The sequence below is a fragment of the Chinchilla lanigera genome, unplaced genomic scaffold, assembly GCF_000276665.1.
Source record: "Chinchilla lanigera isolate Chin_1 unplaced genomic scaffold, ChiLan1.0 scaffold00006, whole genome shotgun sequence".
NCBI lineage: Eukaryota > Metazoa > Chordata > Mammalia > Rodentia > Chinchillidae > Chinchilla > Chinchilla lanigera.
Genome location: NW_004955407.1, coordinates 14,394,753 through 14,411,728, shown reverse-complemented (window position 1 = coordinate 14,411,728; position 16,976 = coordinate 14,394,753). Strand labels below are relative to the sequence as shown.

Genomic DNA, 16,976 nt, shown 5'->3' with positions numbered 1-16,976 from the left:
AAGAAAAAGAGAAAGACCCAGAGTGACAATAGTGACAAAGAAGGCAGGTAAGGAGCAGTCAGTTGGTGCGGTCTGATGAACTCATACCCCTAACTCAATGCAGGTACTTTTCCCTCTGGGAGGAATAACCTCTCATCCTTCCTTTCTTACCTTCTCCATCTGCTAAAATCAAATTTCCTTACTGACATTTTCTGCTTAATTGCTTTCATGGTTGCTATACAAGATGACTTAGAAGACTATTTCTATTACTTTATGTTGGTGCAAGATAACAACAACTTCACTGCCCACTTTTGTTATCCAATTTTGAATAGCTGAAAGTGATTTGGGGGGGTGTCAAAGATCCTATGAGCCCTCCAAAATTGATCTTGCCACAATCAACAAATTCCTTAAAAATGATCCCAAAATGCAAAGATTCATAGATACAAAACAGCAGCAGATCTGTACTCATACGGGGACTAAATGCAATTTATATGTATATGTGAGACCACTAATTGGAAAATTGGGAAATATGAAGTCTAAGCAGATACAGAATCTGAGGATTGTGATCCATTGTAGTCGATCTTTCCTCTTTGACAGTTTTATGTACTTTTTCATATTCATGAAAGCAGTACACTGTCTCATACTTTTCCTTTTTCATTTTGGCATTGAAAAAGTAGGTAAGTAGATAGATAGGTAGATAGATAGATAGATAGATAGATAGGTAATAGATGGATAGAAAACAAAAAGTATAGATTCTAATGAAAGAAATGGTATAGATACTAGTATTTTAATGTGGAGTAAGAAGTTTTAATATTAGCTACAAGTTACTGACTGAGAAAGAAAACGTATCACTCATTTAGAAGAAGTACTACCATGGATTAGGTAAGAGAAACAGATAATTGAAAGATAGGTGAATTAATAATTTAATCCTTTAGATTCCTTGGAAATAGTGACAAATGAAGAAAAAGTGATTAAATGGACTTTATGAAAGCCATTATTTTAAATCCTATAATACTAATTTGAATTTCCTCTGTGATGCTTTATGTAGTAATATGCATATTAAGTATGCATTTCCGATATTACAGAAATTATTTTGTAATCAATCAAAAAAAGTGAAAACTAAGTAGAATTAGATAAGTTGAGGAGGCTATCTTTTGTCAATTAAAACCAACTTGTTCTATATTTCAGATTAAAAATATCTTAAATCTAGTATGTTGTAATAAAATGACTTCTCACTATTTCTTGTTGCTGGGGCAAGACTATTAATGACATTTTTGCAGGGAATTCTGTCTGATTATTACAAAATGCCTGTATTTGTCTATGTATTTTTTTCCTTTAAGATTGTCATTTTTCACATGTAGTCTTTTGGGTCATAAATTTCTAGTGTGGTATAGGAAGAACTGTAAAGAAAGCCAAGTCAGTATTGCTTGAGAGGTTTTTTTTTTGTTTTGTTTTGTTTTTTCCCCAAATAACATACTGTCTTTCATTTCTGTCAATCCAAGTTACTGCTAGTGCTGAAATGAAAATAAATAAATAAATATATGCCTTAGATCATTTAAAAAATATTTCCAATTCCAAACCATCATGTAGAATTCATTTTGGGGACTTTTTCTGCTCAAATAAGGACAACATTCAAATAGAAAATGTTAGACATCATTGCATACTGGAAAGGATTTACAGCAGAACTGAGGAAGCGAGTTACATAGGAGAGGGAGAGCTAGAGAAACAAGGTGAGGCAAGCAAGTGCAGGCACAAGGTCAGAGGATGTTCAGGTTAATAACTGTAGACAAGGTGGATCAAAGGATAATAGATATCAAGATGGGTTAACCACAAGAACAACCGAATACATATGTGAGTGATTGAAAGATTGATCCGGCAAAATTCTAGAGCTAGTTGGGGGACGAATGAGTATCTGAATGATAAAATGTCAGACCAGCTAGTAGCAGCCAAAATGTTACATGAAGGAGAATAGTTTACAAGCGTTTCAGTGATAAACAATGTAGGTTTTTAATTAAAAGTACTGTAGGTTTTTTAATCCAGTGACTTGAAGAAAGAATACTTTACAAAGGTTATACTTATAGGTAGTATAGAATTCCTACCATCTTGTCTGGTGAAACTCTGTATTGTCTCTAATTTTTTTAATGATGATTTTCTTATTCTCTTTAATGGTTTGATCAGTCTTCCATGCTTACATCTGGTAATCTGAGCAACTTCACTGAAGATAGCAATATGTAATATAACAACCACTGTTAATTCCTATTATTTGGTTTGAAACCCTGTATCATTTCTAATGTTCTTGCTTTGTTTTGTTTGTATTTGGCTATTGTTCTTTTTATTTATTTATTTATTTATTATTATTCATTTATTTTTGTTCATTTTTTAACCATTCTCTTTAAAATAAAAAAAGAAAGAATAAGACTCAGTTTTATTTTACTTTAATAATAGAAGTCATTGTTCAAGAGAAACATTTTATAATTTCTTCAAATATTACATCATATTAAAAGTGTGGCCTAAAAATCTAACTGTTATGTTTAGTACTAGACCTCACAAATTTTTAAACAGATAATGATTTGAAGTGAATTAAATTAGCAGGGTAGTCTTTAATAGGGGCAACTACAACATTGGGATGAACTAAAAGTCAAACCCATCCTGCAGTCTAACACTTTAACCTTAAATAAGTGTACAGCCTTCATAAAATTCACTCTACTGGTCTTTATATCATAATGATATTAGATCAGATATAAGGTTTTTAAAATTGTCAAGGAAATACTGGTTGTGGGTAGCTTATTATTGTCCCTGGGAATTAATAAACCCTTAATTAATGATAATTATTACATTAAGCATTCTGTGACTAAGCAAATCTTTAACTCAAATGATGGGAGAGATTGCTTGTTAAACATGCTTACATAATATATTAACATGTATTAAGCATTATATTGAACAGCAAAGGAAAATTATTTTCAATTTCAGTTTGTCACAAAGTTCAAAATATTTTCTAATGAAGAAGCAAAAGTTTATTCATTCAGGCATGAAATCACACCCAAAGAGAGAGAGCAGCTGAGTGTGTCTGTAACCACCCTGTATCACATATTAATGTACTTAACTGCTGTATGACTATCTCCATGTTAATGCCTGCCATAGAAAGTCATATTTTCCTGTAGAAACAACTTGAACAAGATGTGATTAACCTTAAGGTCCCCCCCTCCCCTCATCTCTAAGCCTACCTCATGCTTGGCCTATGCTTCCTTCTCATGTTCATCCATCTAATTTCCATATCGCCCACTCACTCTCCCCAGCAGGCATTAGCATAACAGAGCTGGAGTGTGACTTTGATTGAAGCCAGCTTGGGCTGAATGCAATATCAAAGCATAATTTAGCAGAAATCAAATCTAATTTACTGTGCATTGTATTTAAATTCTCAAAACACTGTTTCAAGTGAACTGTCTCAGACCTTTAATCTTAATTGACCTTTTTATATTCGGGTCTTATTTCTCCGGAAAGCACACGATGTACTTCTCTTACAGAGCTATTGTTTTTTAACTTGGAAGTGCTGATTAAAAGCTGAATCGTACCACTGTTTGCTTCATCTCATTTTTTTCTTATAGCTTAGGTAGATAGATAGATAGATAGGGAAGTGCTGATTAAAAGCTGAATCGTACCACTGTTTGCTTCATCTCATTTTTTTCTTATAGCTGAAGCAATAAGGTATAATCACTTGCCAGATTAAGCAAGTAAAGGACTTAGTTACAAGAAATTTGTCTAATGTTTTCAGGTTTTAGAGAGGACATAAATGTGTATTTTATAGTCCTCTGTCGTCCAAACTTATGGGAGAATTGCCGATTCTGTAACTAGCATATTCTTCTGGAGTTTATAACTCAATCACGTTAATTCACATTGGACTTGAATGTGTGTTTTGAATTATCATCTTGAGGACCTAATTGTGTTTTTTTATATTTAATGACAGCTATTGTAGAAAATCAATTTTATGTATAGCGCACTTTGCGCTATTGTGCCGTGTTGATGAAATGCCACCTCTGTCTCCTCCCCTCGGTGCCATCAGCCAAGTGCTGCCTTTCGAAAGTGTTTCCCCTGCAAGCTGGCAGAAATACTGAAATTGTGGAGCATTCACAGAAGAATTATTGGTGCAGTGCTTCATTTCAGAACCTCAAAAATAAATTTCTTTTGCTGATATCCCTTCACAGGAGATTGCAATATAGATCTTGGGCAGAGAAAGCGGGTCTACAAAAGTAAAAGTGATTGTTGCCATTTGTTTTGTTAGCATGACATCAGGTAACAAAGGACATACGTTTTCAGAGACTCAAAAGCTCCTTTAGTTTTTTTGGCTTTGTAAAATGCTTCATTCAACATTTTTAGTTGTGTATTTAAATTTTCAGTATGATACAATTCCAGTTCTACTGAATTCCATGAGATTTAAAGTCTAGTTTCAAGGTCTTGGCTGAAATAGACATACAACACGTTTTCAATAACTGAGAGCAAAAATACAACACAAATAAACATCACAGGAAAATATATATTTTTGGAATTCATAACACAAGAGCCGGTAGCTTTTTGTGAGTGGTCTTTAAAAAAATTAGAAATAGATAAAAGTTTAAGAAATTATGATTTCCTGGCTATTTTGTTATATCATCAGTGGTACATATTGGGTATAATATTCCAGGACTTTTTTGTCATTAAGGGTTTTGATGAAATGTCTGTAGGTGCTGCTATGAATAACAGTCCTCAGTTGGACTTTTTGTCCTAACATGCTAAGGGTTCCAGTCCTTTGCTTCTACCTTTCTAGTCTTCATCTCCTGTTACCTCTTCATTGCTTCCAGAACATTGTTTTCTGAAGCACAAACCTAATGGTATCTGTCTTCCAAAAATATCATGAATAGATCTGAGCAGCTTTCAGGACAAAAATCTAAACTCATTGAGCATAAATTAATTGGCCCTATCTACATGAGCTCTGTAAACCAGATTCCTTTAATGCTTAAAATCCTTTGCCCTCTACCAATTCCAGGATCGTGGATCTCTGCCATACGTGCTGGTTCTCTCTTGCCAAGTGGCTGTTCTCTTCCTCAGCTAGTGAACCCTGACTTGTGCTTCAAAATACAGCTCAATAAACCAATAGAAACCAGTAGTGCTATTAACAGGAACAGTTAATGCTTAATTTTTTTCTTTGATCAATTTTACGTACTTATATCTGATAATCTGAGCAACTGCTTTGATGACAACAATATGCAATGTAACAACCATTGTTGAATTCCTATCATCTTGTTTTTTGAAGTTCTGTATTGTCTCAAAAGTTTTTTTTTTTAATTTTTTATTGTACTTTATTCTCTTTAAAATTTTAAAAATACAGCTCAAATGTTGGCTACTTCTGGTATTTTTATTCTTCTTTCTTCATCTCATGGTTTAATTTGCTTCTATTGAGTATCTTTTGCATTTTTTGCCTCTATTCATTTATCTTTTGCATTTCTATTATTATAGAAATTATGTTCTACTATATTTGTTTGTATATGTATTTAGAACTCTGTGCTATGGAACAAGGGCCATTGTTTATTTAGCTTCCCATCCTTTACTCTAAGCAGGATGTCTCATACTGAGTAGTCTATCAGTACATTTTGAATTAATAAATGATATATCATATCATCTCAGAAATGTGGAAGCATAGATACAATTAATAATCAGTCTTTATTCCAGAAAGCATTATTATGACAGCCTTTTAAAAATTGTCAAATGGGAATTTTAAAAATATTTTGCAGAATCATTGACATAAAAATATTTTCAAAAGTTTGAAAATTAATTCAAGGGAGTATTAGCTATGTCACAGTGTGGACAAAATAAATTTTCTGAAATAGGTGGATGATAGAGAATATGCTTAATACTACAGATTTTCATTGTTTTCATGTATGTTTTATTTGATGATTTCAATCATGTATTCTCAGTTATTTCATTTCTAAAATTATATAAAAGAGGGCTATAGAGAGTACACAGACTGTAAGGTTTTACTAGCTAACTGTGTAGGCTAATTTCAATCCTTTCTCACCCAAAGCAGTGAAAATGGAGTAAGAATTTGAATATGTGATTTTTATTGAACAATGATAAATAGCAGATTTTGACTGAATTGAGTTCTTAATTTTTAATGTTGAAGTAAAAACTAAGATACTCAACACTTCTCTTAAAGTTACTATCCATGTTTGCATTATTACCTTTTGTTCATTGGATTGCAAAGGTAAATAATTATACACTGATTATTAAGTAGTAACACATTATCATGAAGGTACATGTGACAGAAACTAACTTTGCTATGGAGATCAACTTAAATCTTTCTTGGGGAACCTGGTAGTTTACATCTCTGTGGAAAAATACACTGTTGTGTTTTCAGTTTTTCCTAAAGTAATTTTGTAAAGCTGATATAAAATATCAGTCCTATTAAAAACATGAAACAAAAATCAATGCATCCACTGATTCAGTAGAACTGTGTAGAAATAACAAGAAGATTGTTAGGAAATGTAATCTCCTGAAAAGGCAGGGCAACATAAACCACACTGTGGTCAAACAGATCCATAAATCTTGATTCTTTGCACTGGTAGAATGAGTCTTCCGTTATCTATAGTTATAGAATGAGACTTCTCTTAGTAAATTTATCTCTTCTGTCCTTAGGGAATGTATTGGCTGTGTTGAATTAGGAATCAGGGTAATAGAACACTAAGAAATATTTTTTGGTGTCCTATTTCACTGTCAATACAAACACTGAATATTTTTGAGAAAAAATGCTGATACTTTCTCAGTGATAGCTCTTGTATTAGGATAAACATTTGGATGTATGTTTGAAGCTACTCTGCATTTAGTCTGCTCTTGGATCCATATGTACAGACCTCAGCATTATAGGTGAAGGACTTTACTGGACACCACTTAGTCTTAAGATTTCTCTAGAAGTCACATTTTAAGATTGTTGCCAAGTACACCATATTCTACAAATTAAAGTTGATTTTTGAATGTTTGCATGGTCTTAGTTTTCTAGCATATGCAACTGATTAAAGTGGAAGCAGATGATTAGAGAAGTCATAGGATAAACAATGTTTTTTCTTTTCTCCAACAAAAGTGAAGCTGGGTATGAATATGTCCTTGTAAATCCCTGCAGTTGCAGTGTTTTACTGTTACCCCTCCCTTTCTTCTCTATAAGTGCTATTTGTGTCTTGGTCTCATTATCTTCACCTACACTATTTTACCAGCCTCCCAAAAATATTCTACAGTTGAATGCTTCTCACTCTCCCCATTCTATATGGTACATCCTTTACAGGGTTAAACCTTCCAAAAATTTTTATTTGCATCTATCACTCCTCAGTTTAGAAAAAGTTAGAATAAAATCCTCAGTATGGCTTCTTAAATCTTCCTTTGCTGCCATAATGGTTATACAAAACCTTCCATAATCATATACACTGATTATTAAGTAGTAATGCATTATCATGAAGGTACATGTGACAGATACTAACTTTACTATGGAGATCAACTTAAATCTTTCTTGGGGAACCTGGTAGTTTACATCTCTGTAGAAAAATACACTGTTGTGTTTTCAGTTTTCAGTTTTTCAGATCGTACATAGGTGTGTTAAAGATGTTACTGCTGCTTCTTTATCCAGCAACTGCCTTGCTTGGACTATGTTCATTTTTACACTATGTAAATACTGCTCAAGCTACTGTAATGTCCATTTCCTACACAAAGTCTTTCATAGCCAACACAAAACAAAGAAATTCCTCTGTCATAAAGCTCTATTGCAGTGATTATATGTATTATAATTTATGTACTACTCTGCTATGGACTGAGAGACCCTCTACCATTACACTTAACGCAGTCTTAGAAAAATATTGACTTAGCTTTGCTTTTGCTATTGTCATTGTAATTATATTTTTTTTTCTTCCATTGGTTCAGCACCCCTTGATGACATATCAGAGCTTTCATCTCGGTTTCTTTTGTGCCCAGTTGCAGAAAATAGTAGCTGTGTGACTATTGTTTATCTATCTAAATGAAATTAACTGTATTGCACAAACTCTTTTCATATGTGTATTTATGCTATTAGTTAACTTTTATGTAATCTCTCTATTTTAAATATTTTAATATTTTAACTCTTCAACTCCTCATTTGTAGAATAGAAGCATTTTAACAACAGGGGTCACATTTTATGTCTTTTAATATCCCAGTATCTCATATGGCATCCAATAAACACTGCAAGAAAATTAATGTTTACCTAATAAATTAATTTTAAAGTAAAGATATAGTGATTCTTTTCCACCTTTCAACAAAAGCAGAAGCAAATTAGGTTCTATTTTTTTTCCCTAAATATATTATAATCACAAGGCATCTACGTATTTTCCTCCACAAGTGTATAGAACACAGGATTATAATGTGAAATATGTTCGAAAATAAGTTTACTTTTTTCCTCACTTAATAGAGAACTCGGGGCTGGGAATTTAGCTCAGCGGCACAGTGCCTGCCTGGCAAGCACAAGGTTGTGAGTGTGATTCCTGATATAGGAAAAAAAAAGAGAGAACTCTTTCCCCTTTTCCTTTGTGTTTTGAGACATTGGCAAAAGTAAAATATTGTACCCTTCCTCCTGGCACTAAGCAATTCAGCTAGAGCCAGATGCTCACTTTGATATCCTTTTCTTTGTCAACAGTTGATATTTACACACTTTCTTTCTTTTTAAATCATAGCTCCTCCACAGTTTGTGGTTAGGCCAAGGGATCAGATTGTTGCTCAAGGTCGAACAGTAACATTTCCCTGTGAAACGAAAGGAAACCCACAACCAGCTGTGTTTTGGCAGAAGGAAGGCAGCCAGGTGAGTGTAAGGCTGGACTGTTTCTCTGCTGTCTTTGAACTTCCCCTGGCTTTGGTGACTCTCAAAGCTTGCCTTGTCTGCACTGCTATCAATTTTGAGCTTACGATATTGTGAAAAAGGAGGCAAATGATTCTTACATAAATAAATGCTAGCTTTGTTTTAGAACAGACCTTTTTATTTACTTGGTTGAATTTTTAAAATTCTGTGTGTCTCATAAAAAAATAAATCAATGGAAAAAAATAAGTTAAAAATTCCAATCAAGACCTCTGTAGCTATTTAAAATCTTAAAGGTTAAAGTCATTTTACTTTCTTGTATTAAGTTACATGGTACGATTAAGTGAGTTAGTACATATAAACTGCTTAGAACATTACCTGGGACATGAAAAAGTCAGAAATATTTCTCATATTAATTGGTCTAAAATCCAGATTCAATCTATTCTCTTAGATAGACAGTGTAAATGGCTTTTAAAAATCTTTAATTTAAGCATGTTTCCATTTAAGAGTAAAACGGGTCTTCTACAAACCTTCTGGATTGCTGCATGGTAAGATTAGATAAAAACTAACATTGTCTTTCTGTGCTGGTTTTGAGTTTAGCCTCTCCAAGTCTCTCCAAAAGTCAAGTGAATACATTACTTCCTTCATTTAGATCTTAATCCAGACTTGGAGAATTGCTTAGCCTTTGGGTTCTGAGGCAGTAAGTGGAATCTCCAATTTATCCTAGCAAAGATTACAAGTTCTCACAATTTGTGTATTTCTAGGGAACCTAGGCATATTTTTGTTCTAGACTCTAGAACCATCTTAATGAGGCCTGAAAAAAAATTTTTTTTGAGAGGAGGAAAATTTATTGGAGAAAAGGAGTGAGGAATAGGAATGGGAAATAAGAATAGCTCCTGAGAGATCAGAGGGATCCCGAATAGGTTTCCCCCAGGCGTGAAATCCTCAGAAATAAAACTTCTAGCATTTTCTCTCAGCAACTGCTATTGTTAACCCAAATTTTGAAAGAATTTCTTGGGAACTAATGGAAACTAATTTTTTGGTTTCTCTTTTGGTTTTCTAATGATTTTGGGGATTGAAACTAGGGCATGTACATGCTAAGCAAGTGCCTTACCACTGAACTAGTTCCCAATACCAAAATTATTTAGCTATAAAGAATATTATTCAGCTATAAAGAGGGATGAAAGTAATGTTTTTTGGGCAGGAAAATAGGTGAGACTTGAAGATCACAAAAGTATCTGAAACAAGCCAAATAGAGGACATTAAATATAGCATCTCTTATATTAGAGGCCTAAGATATAATAAATAAGTAATGAAGTAAAATAAAAATAGGATGGTAGGAAGCTAGAAGGCAAATATTTTAGTGATGGGAAGGGGATTGGGCAGTGGCTAGAGGGAATGGAGGGGAAATAAAGGGATTGAAATTGGCCAAGAAATGCTGTGTACATAGACCAACTCCCCCAAAGTCATCGTAAATATTACATATTGCGAGCATACAGAAATAAAACAGTGCAGGAAATGTGAGTACTGACAGAGAAAGATAATATTTTAAGAGAATTTATTGATTAGAATTCCCATCTGTCTTCCTGGTTAGGGAACTTTTCAGAAGTTGTGTTTTGCCATCTTCTCTTAGTTGTAATGGGTTCTTGTCTACTCTTGTACCATGCCCGAGCCGGCAGTTTTCACGACTCAGATTGAATAGCCAAATGGTCTTTCTTACATTCTTCAGCTGCCCTAGTTTCCTTTCGGATTTGTGGGATATAAAGACAGTGAGGTAAATGTAAGTACATGTGAAGTCACTACCTTATCCCATGTCAGAGTTGTTTCAGACCTTAACAGACAAAGCATTTTGTGTCATTCAGTAACTTTATTGAAAATAATTTTATTCATAGAATTCCCTGACATTTCACTTTAAATTTTTCAGTTGGAAGTCATCACAAATACTAAAGTGAGTCTATAACAATGACATATAAACAAATACATCTACACACATTAAACAGCAAAATTCAAAACAGTTTTCCTGCTTTTAAATTGAAGAACTATTGCAGTGCTATTTAACTTTTCTGAAACTAGTATTGTCAGCCTAAAATGTAGAGACTTACATTTTTCTTCTTGTAAGTTATGAACATTACATGAATATGTTACACTACATGAATATTTTAAGATTACATGAATATCATATATAAAAGTGCTTCTTTACACATTATGAAGATCTCACAGAATATCATTATATCACTGACAGTAAATATTTTGATGTAAAACAATTTGACTTTTCACATTTACACATTAATTTCTTATATTGAGTGAAATACTACCATAATGAAACATGTTATATATGTACACACATACATGTATATGTAAGACCTATTTCTATAAGATTATTTCATGTGGAAATCACATCTCCTAAAATACCTCCAAGTGGGATATAAGATGATGTATGTATTGTTCCTGAAGTCCCGTAAACAAATATCACTCATTGGTTTCAATAGTTTTGAAAAAATAAATTTCAAAAGCATTTTAGCATTCTTTATTTTTTATTATTTGACAAAGTAACATGTTATTCTAGTGCTGTTACTGGCAAAGGCTACACAAAATTTTAATTAGGCACTTTAATTTTTTCTAACCTTAACTCTAGTTTTCTTCACCAATTGGGAGGGAGCAAAGAAGGAAGAGAGAGGGAGGGAGGGAGAGAGAGAGAAAGAGAGAGAGAGGAACACAGAAATATGAGAAAAAAAATATTTTTAAATCATGAATTGAAATTTTTAAATCATGAATTGAGATATGAAGAAAAATAAATTGGTCTTACTGTCTCCAGTACCCAATTTTTACAGTGATCTATGATCATTCATCAGTGGAATGAGTTAAGAGCCTAGACTTAATGGTCCATAGTCTTCAATATGTGCTGATAATGCCAATTAGTACTAATAGGTTATGCCGGCACTTCAAGTCAAGAAGAGCTCTGTAAAGTTCCTGGTTTTGGCTTATAATCCATTTTCTTTTGCCGATGTCATATAAGCAGGGAATAAAGATGATGGGTTAACCTCAATCAAATTCCATTTTCCATGTCAGTGGATCATTTATAAAGTAGACTGATATTGCATTGTAGAGAAAGAGATGCCGGAGAGAATTAGACCGTCTGATGGATTAGAGCTATGTAAATTAGTATTCTAATGGCTAATTGTTGGAAAGTGTGCACTTTGAGTTATTGTATCATTTTCAAGTGATTCTAAAATTTAGACCTTTCAGATGGTTTATTTCTGTAATACATTTGGATTGCACAAGAGATTTAACTTGTTCTCAAAGTTATATTTCACGTGTATGAACATGTCTAGTCTTATATAGTAACATACATTTTAGCACAGGGCAGTAGTATTTTGAAATTATATTCCCAATATGCTTGCAAACATCTCTCCTTTTAGAAGGAATTTAATAACATGGTAATGTTTATGTAAAGTGGGCTTATAGTGTCACACTTGAATCTAATAAAGTGGACATCCATCATGTTGCAATAAAGAGAAGAGGTTCTAATTAAAGTAGGACATCGTTTGCAGGATTAAAGTCATTTAGCGTAATTGAAAAGTGTTAATACCCTATTTTATCCTCTTCCACTGGTATTACTTCAAGGGTAAAAACATTTTAAGGTGAAAATGTGTCTTGTGCCTTTAATTGAATGTTATTACCTCCTGATTGCTACTTATTGAAACTGTTTAATTACAAACCTGGAAAATTAATTACTATATTGAGAAACAGATCCCAGAGGGTTATAATGTTCTTCTTGTAGGTAAATACAACATAAAAATTGATATGTCCTTATTTATAATCCAACTTGGAAACATACTTCAATATGATTTATTACACCCAAATGTTTTTGTTAATTGAACAACAGTAAAACAACACAGGTCACCCAAATTAATGCTACTGTTCTCGTATAGGAACTATAAAATTTGTGTTAGGCTACATGAGATATATGATAGGCTTTACAGATGTGTGTGTGTGTGTGTGTGTGTGTGTGTATAATACATATATTTTTATATATGTATTACTTTTTAATGTAATACTATAAAATTCTTTGCAGTAACGTGCACACTTTTGATCAATTCTACATCCTTTTAAATTTTTCAGTGTTTATTTATCTTGCTTAGGTTGTAGGGTTCAGTCATAACTCCTCTGGAAGCTGTTATGACCTGCAAAATCTTACAGTAGAAGTAGATTCAGGTCTTTTTTCCCAATGTCACAAATCTTTAAGGCAAAATTAATTATCCTAAACTATTCAATATGGTAAGCAGCTATTGTAATTTATATTTTGTTAACATACAGTTGATAAGGTACCTGCATAGGTAATGTTACAGTCTACATCCTCACAGTGTCTGAGTTTCATCACCAAAATATTTTTTGCTCCCCTTTCACATGGGGAAACTATGTTTCAAAGATATTAAATAATTAAGTGATGGTCATGGGTAGAATAAATGGTTAAGATATACGAATGCTGATTGCCCTTATTTGAGCACTATATGCTCTCTAAATGTATTGAAATATTACATTATACCCCATAAAAGTAGAAATATTACGTTAGTAAAAAAACTAAATATTTTTTAACATACAGGTTTCTAAAAATACACATGGTAGAATTGTTTATTCAACTCTACACCATATTTCCTTCATAGAGCATATTATTTCTCCATATTTGGAGGAAATTTCCCACTCAAACCCAATGTGTGCTATATTGTCATGTCAGCCTCCTATATTTTCAAATCTGTATTTTTTCTTTTTCTTCAACCACATTCTCATAATTTTAATAGTTGCTAATATAATTCTACTTCCAAGTGGGAATAGAGTATTCATGAGATTGTATTCACCTTCACAGAACCTGCTTTTCCCAAATCAACCCCAGCAGCCCAACAGCCGATGCTCCGTGTCACCAACAGGAGACCTCACGATCACCAACATTCAGCGCTCAGACGCCGGCTACTACATCTGCCAGGCCCTAACTGTGGCAGGAAGCATTTTAGCAAAAGCTCAACTGGAGGTTACTGATGGTGCGATATTGCTATTCATTTGTCTCATGAAAATATTTTTATTTCAAGATGACATTCACCATGTGAAATTCTGATTTTTGAATGATTTAAATCAATGCCTATCTTCTAAATTTGAATCTAGGTGAAGTAATATTCTCAAGTAGTATCTAATTCTCTCTGAGTTAATACCATGTATAATTCTCAAACAGAACATCAAATGCAATATGTTTTAATATAAAATATACAATGATGCATTATCTTAAGGAAACACTATCTCACCATGTTTAAAAATATAATCCATATATTTTTATTTAATCTCATAATGACATGACTGTTTCTAATGAATATTAATAATTTTATTTTACTGAAAGAGGGGGAAAATATCATCCTCAATATTACCAGTGTGAAAAAGATGAATTTTTAGTTAGCTAATCACATTTTGACATTTCTATGACTTTAATTATACATTCACTAAGTTAAATTAATTAGATAACTTCTGAAGTCCTGATGAATGCCACAACTATTATTTTTGCTTGCAGATGTGCACTTTGAATCTTAACTGAGGTACTAGCATTCATGGAGAAATGTGAAAAGGATCTAGTTCTTTCTCAACAGTTTGTCACAGTTGAGAACTAGAGCATCTTAGATGTTTTGTAAACCTCTGAGGTTGAATTTAAACACTATTGTTTGATTTCTTAAATTAAAAATTCATTTTTCTTGTCTTATATTTGTAAGATATTTGGGGTTTTTTTCACCCCTAATGCTGAATTCTGAAATATAAGGATTTTGGTATGTGACCTGATTCTCTCCTTGCTCTACTGGTAAAATTTCATGTGCTTTAACAGAATTCATACTTACATCTAGATTAAAAGGTCATTTAAAATTAATAGAAAAGCAGTATCCTTTAATATCTGTCCATGATCTGATCTGATTCAGCATCATGTCAGGAATGGAAATAAATAGTAGAGAAAAACATTGGCTGCAGACACGGAGGCATTAATGGTCTCACCTGCTGGTGCTGCAGAGATTTACTACTGCACATGCAAGGAGAAGTCAGGTTCAAAGGTAACAGTGATGAGAAAATCTTCCTGAGATGCAAAAGGTCTTTCATCTCTCCTGCCTCAATATGTCTTTAAAGGAGGAAAAGATAACTATGAGTCTTTTTAAAGTTCTCATACTTTCTATCACTAAAAATATCTAGATAGGTATACATGGAAAATATATTAAGGCTAAACCCTCACTATTAGTCTATATTACTGATTGCTATGTATGATGTCAAACATAATGCTAAGATATCAACTATAGTATAGCACAGTACCACCAAAACTTCTAAATATTTCTAAATGAATACTATGGAGAAGGAAAACTATATATGTAAGAAACAAAATGGGTAAATTACAAGAGGTCATTTATGTGACTGATAGGGTTTGTGAGATAGATATTTAGAATTCTGTCTGAAGCAATGGAAAGGAAATGTTTTGGACCTTGTGTTAGTTGATGATATCTGACAACTGGCCTCACATTGGAGGTCAAAATTAAGAAAGTGATGACCAAGTTTAACATTTTTGATGACTGAATGGCTCTGAACATTTTTACAACTGGATTGAATAGTAATTCCTTCATTGATTTTTACTTAAGTAAGCAATCAAAGCGTCAAAGTCCTTTTGGAGAAACATTTAATGTAAGTATAGAATTGTTGATTTCCATAATTACAAATCTCACTTTTATGCACACATAAATATTTATAAGTAATCTATCTCTAAATATTAAATTCCTATACTGCTTGATAATTTCAGCTTTTAGTCATGGTTTAATTTTTTTCCAGATTGTTAGTGATTATTTAATATTTTTAATGATGCATGGAAATTTTTTTATTTTTTAAAGAGAATAAAAAATAATAAAAAGCATTAGAAATGATGCAGAATTTCGCTAAACAAGATGATAGGAGTTCAACAATGACTGTTGCATTAAATAGTATTGTCTTCAATTGAGTGTTCCGATTACCGGATATAAGCATGCAAAATTGGTCAAAAAAATAAAAAGAAGAAAAAAATAAAAAATGTAAACATTAACTCTTCCTTTCAATAGACCAGTAGAAATCAGCAGTATAATTGTCCCAGTTATCCTGTGTGTATATATACATATGTACATTTTTTTTCCCTTCTGTCTATTTGGGAGCGAACTAAAATTCCATTGTAGAATGAAAATATGTGTCATGTTCAGAAAAACAACTAAAAATTCCATCTAGAAAAGTGTTGCTACTGTTATATTTTTGCATTTAGACTGATGTCCTAGGAATGTTTTAAATCTCAGCAATCAAATAAGATGACATTGCTCATGGTGAAAGCAAGTGCCATGTCGAGTAATTTATTGATTATGATTGAGCTAAAATGTTTAAATATACTTACAAAGTATATTCCTAAAAGATCTTATTTATATACTAGCACTGTTGTTTCATTTTTTTATTTCCTGCTTTTGTACTTTTAGAAAATTAGAAAATCGTAATGAAGATTCTATGGGAAGAGCCATCCATTAGAATCTAAAAGCACTAGAAAGATGAAACATATTTACATCTTATACTGACGATAAATGTCACAACATGATCTGATATGAAGTATTTATTGAGAATTTGTAATGCACAGTTAGAGAATGTCATGGAATTGTTCACAGATCACTGGAACCCTAAATGTGCATTTAAACTTTGACCTTAGTGTCAGAGAAACCTGTGATCATCTTTCACTGACAATATCTTTGAAACTGAAAATTCCTGGCTCGGAGATTTTCTTTTACCTTATTGATCAAAGTCATCAAAAGATGATAGGTTACTCATATAGGTTGAAGAGAGAGAGAGACAGAACGAATTCTGTAAAAAAATTACAATTACCAAATTTTACCTGAGACAATAAGGAAATTATGATGTCCATATAGGTGACTTCTACCTTATTGCTCCTTGATATCTAAGATAGAGATGGTCACCAGAGATGGAACAACTTTGAAACAAATTAATATGCTTAGATCACTGATGCACTTTGCGTATTAAAATCTTGCAGCGAGTTAAGATTAAGTAGAAATAAGATTCAACAACTTCTCTGCCCTAGAATTTAATTCTCCTTTTCCAAAAGAGATGACCTTTGGCTTTATATGAT

General features: G+C 32.6%; 1 protein-coding gene across 11 annotated transcripts in view; it reads left to right on the top strand.

Annotated features, from left to right (window-relative positions):
- The window catches only part of Robo2 (roundabout guidance receptor 2), a 1,247,873-nt gene that overhangs the window by 1,137,833 nt on the left and 93,064 nt on the right, over positions 1-16,976 (top strand). For all 11 annotated transcript variants that reach the window (XM_013503739.1, XM_005375549.2, XM_013503734.1 and 8 more), the window contains 2 exons: positions 8,697-8,821; positions 13,680-13,851. In XM_013503739.1, the coding sequence (XP_013359193.1) occupies positions 8,697-8,821; positions 13,680-13,851 (297 nt within the window). The remainder of the gene's footprint in view (positions 1-8,696; positions 8,822-13,679; positions 13,852-16,976) is intronic.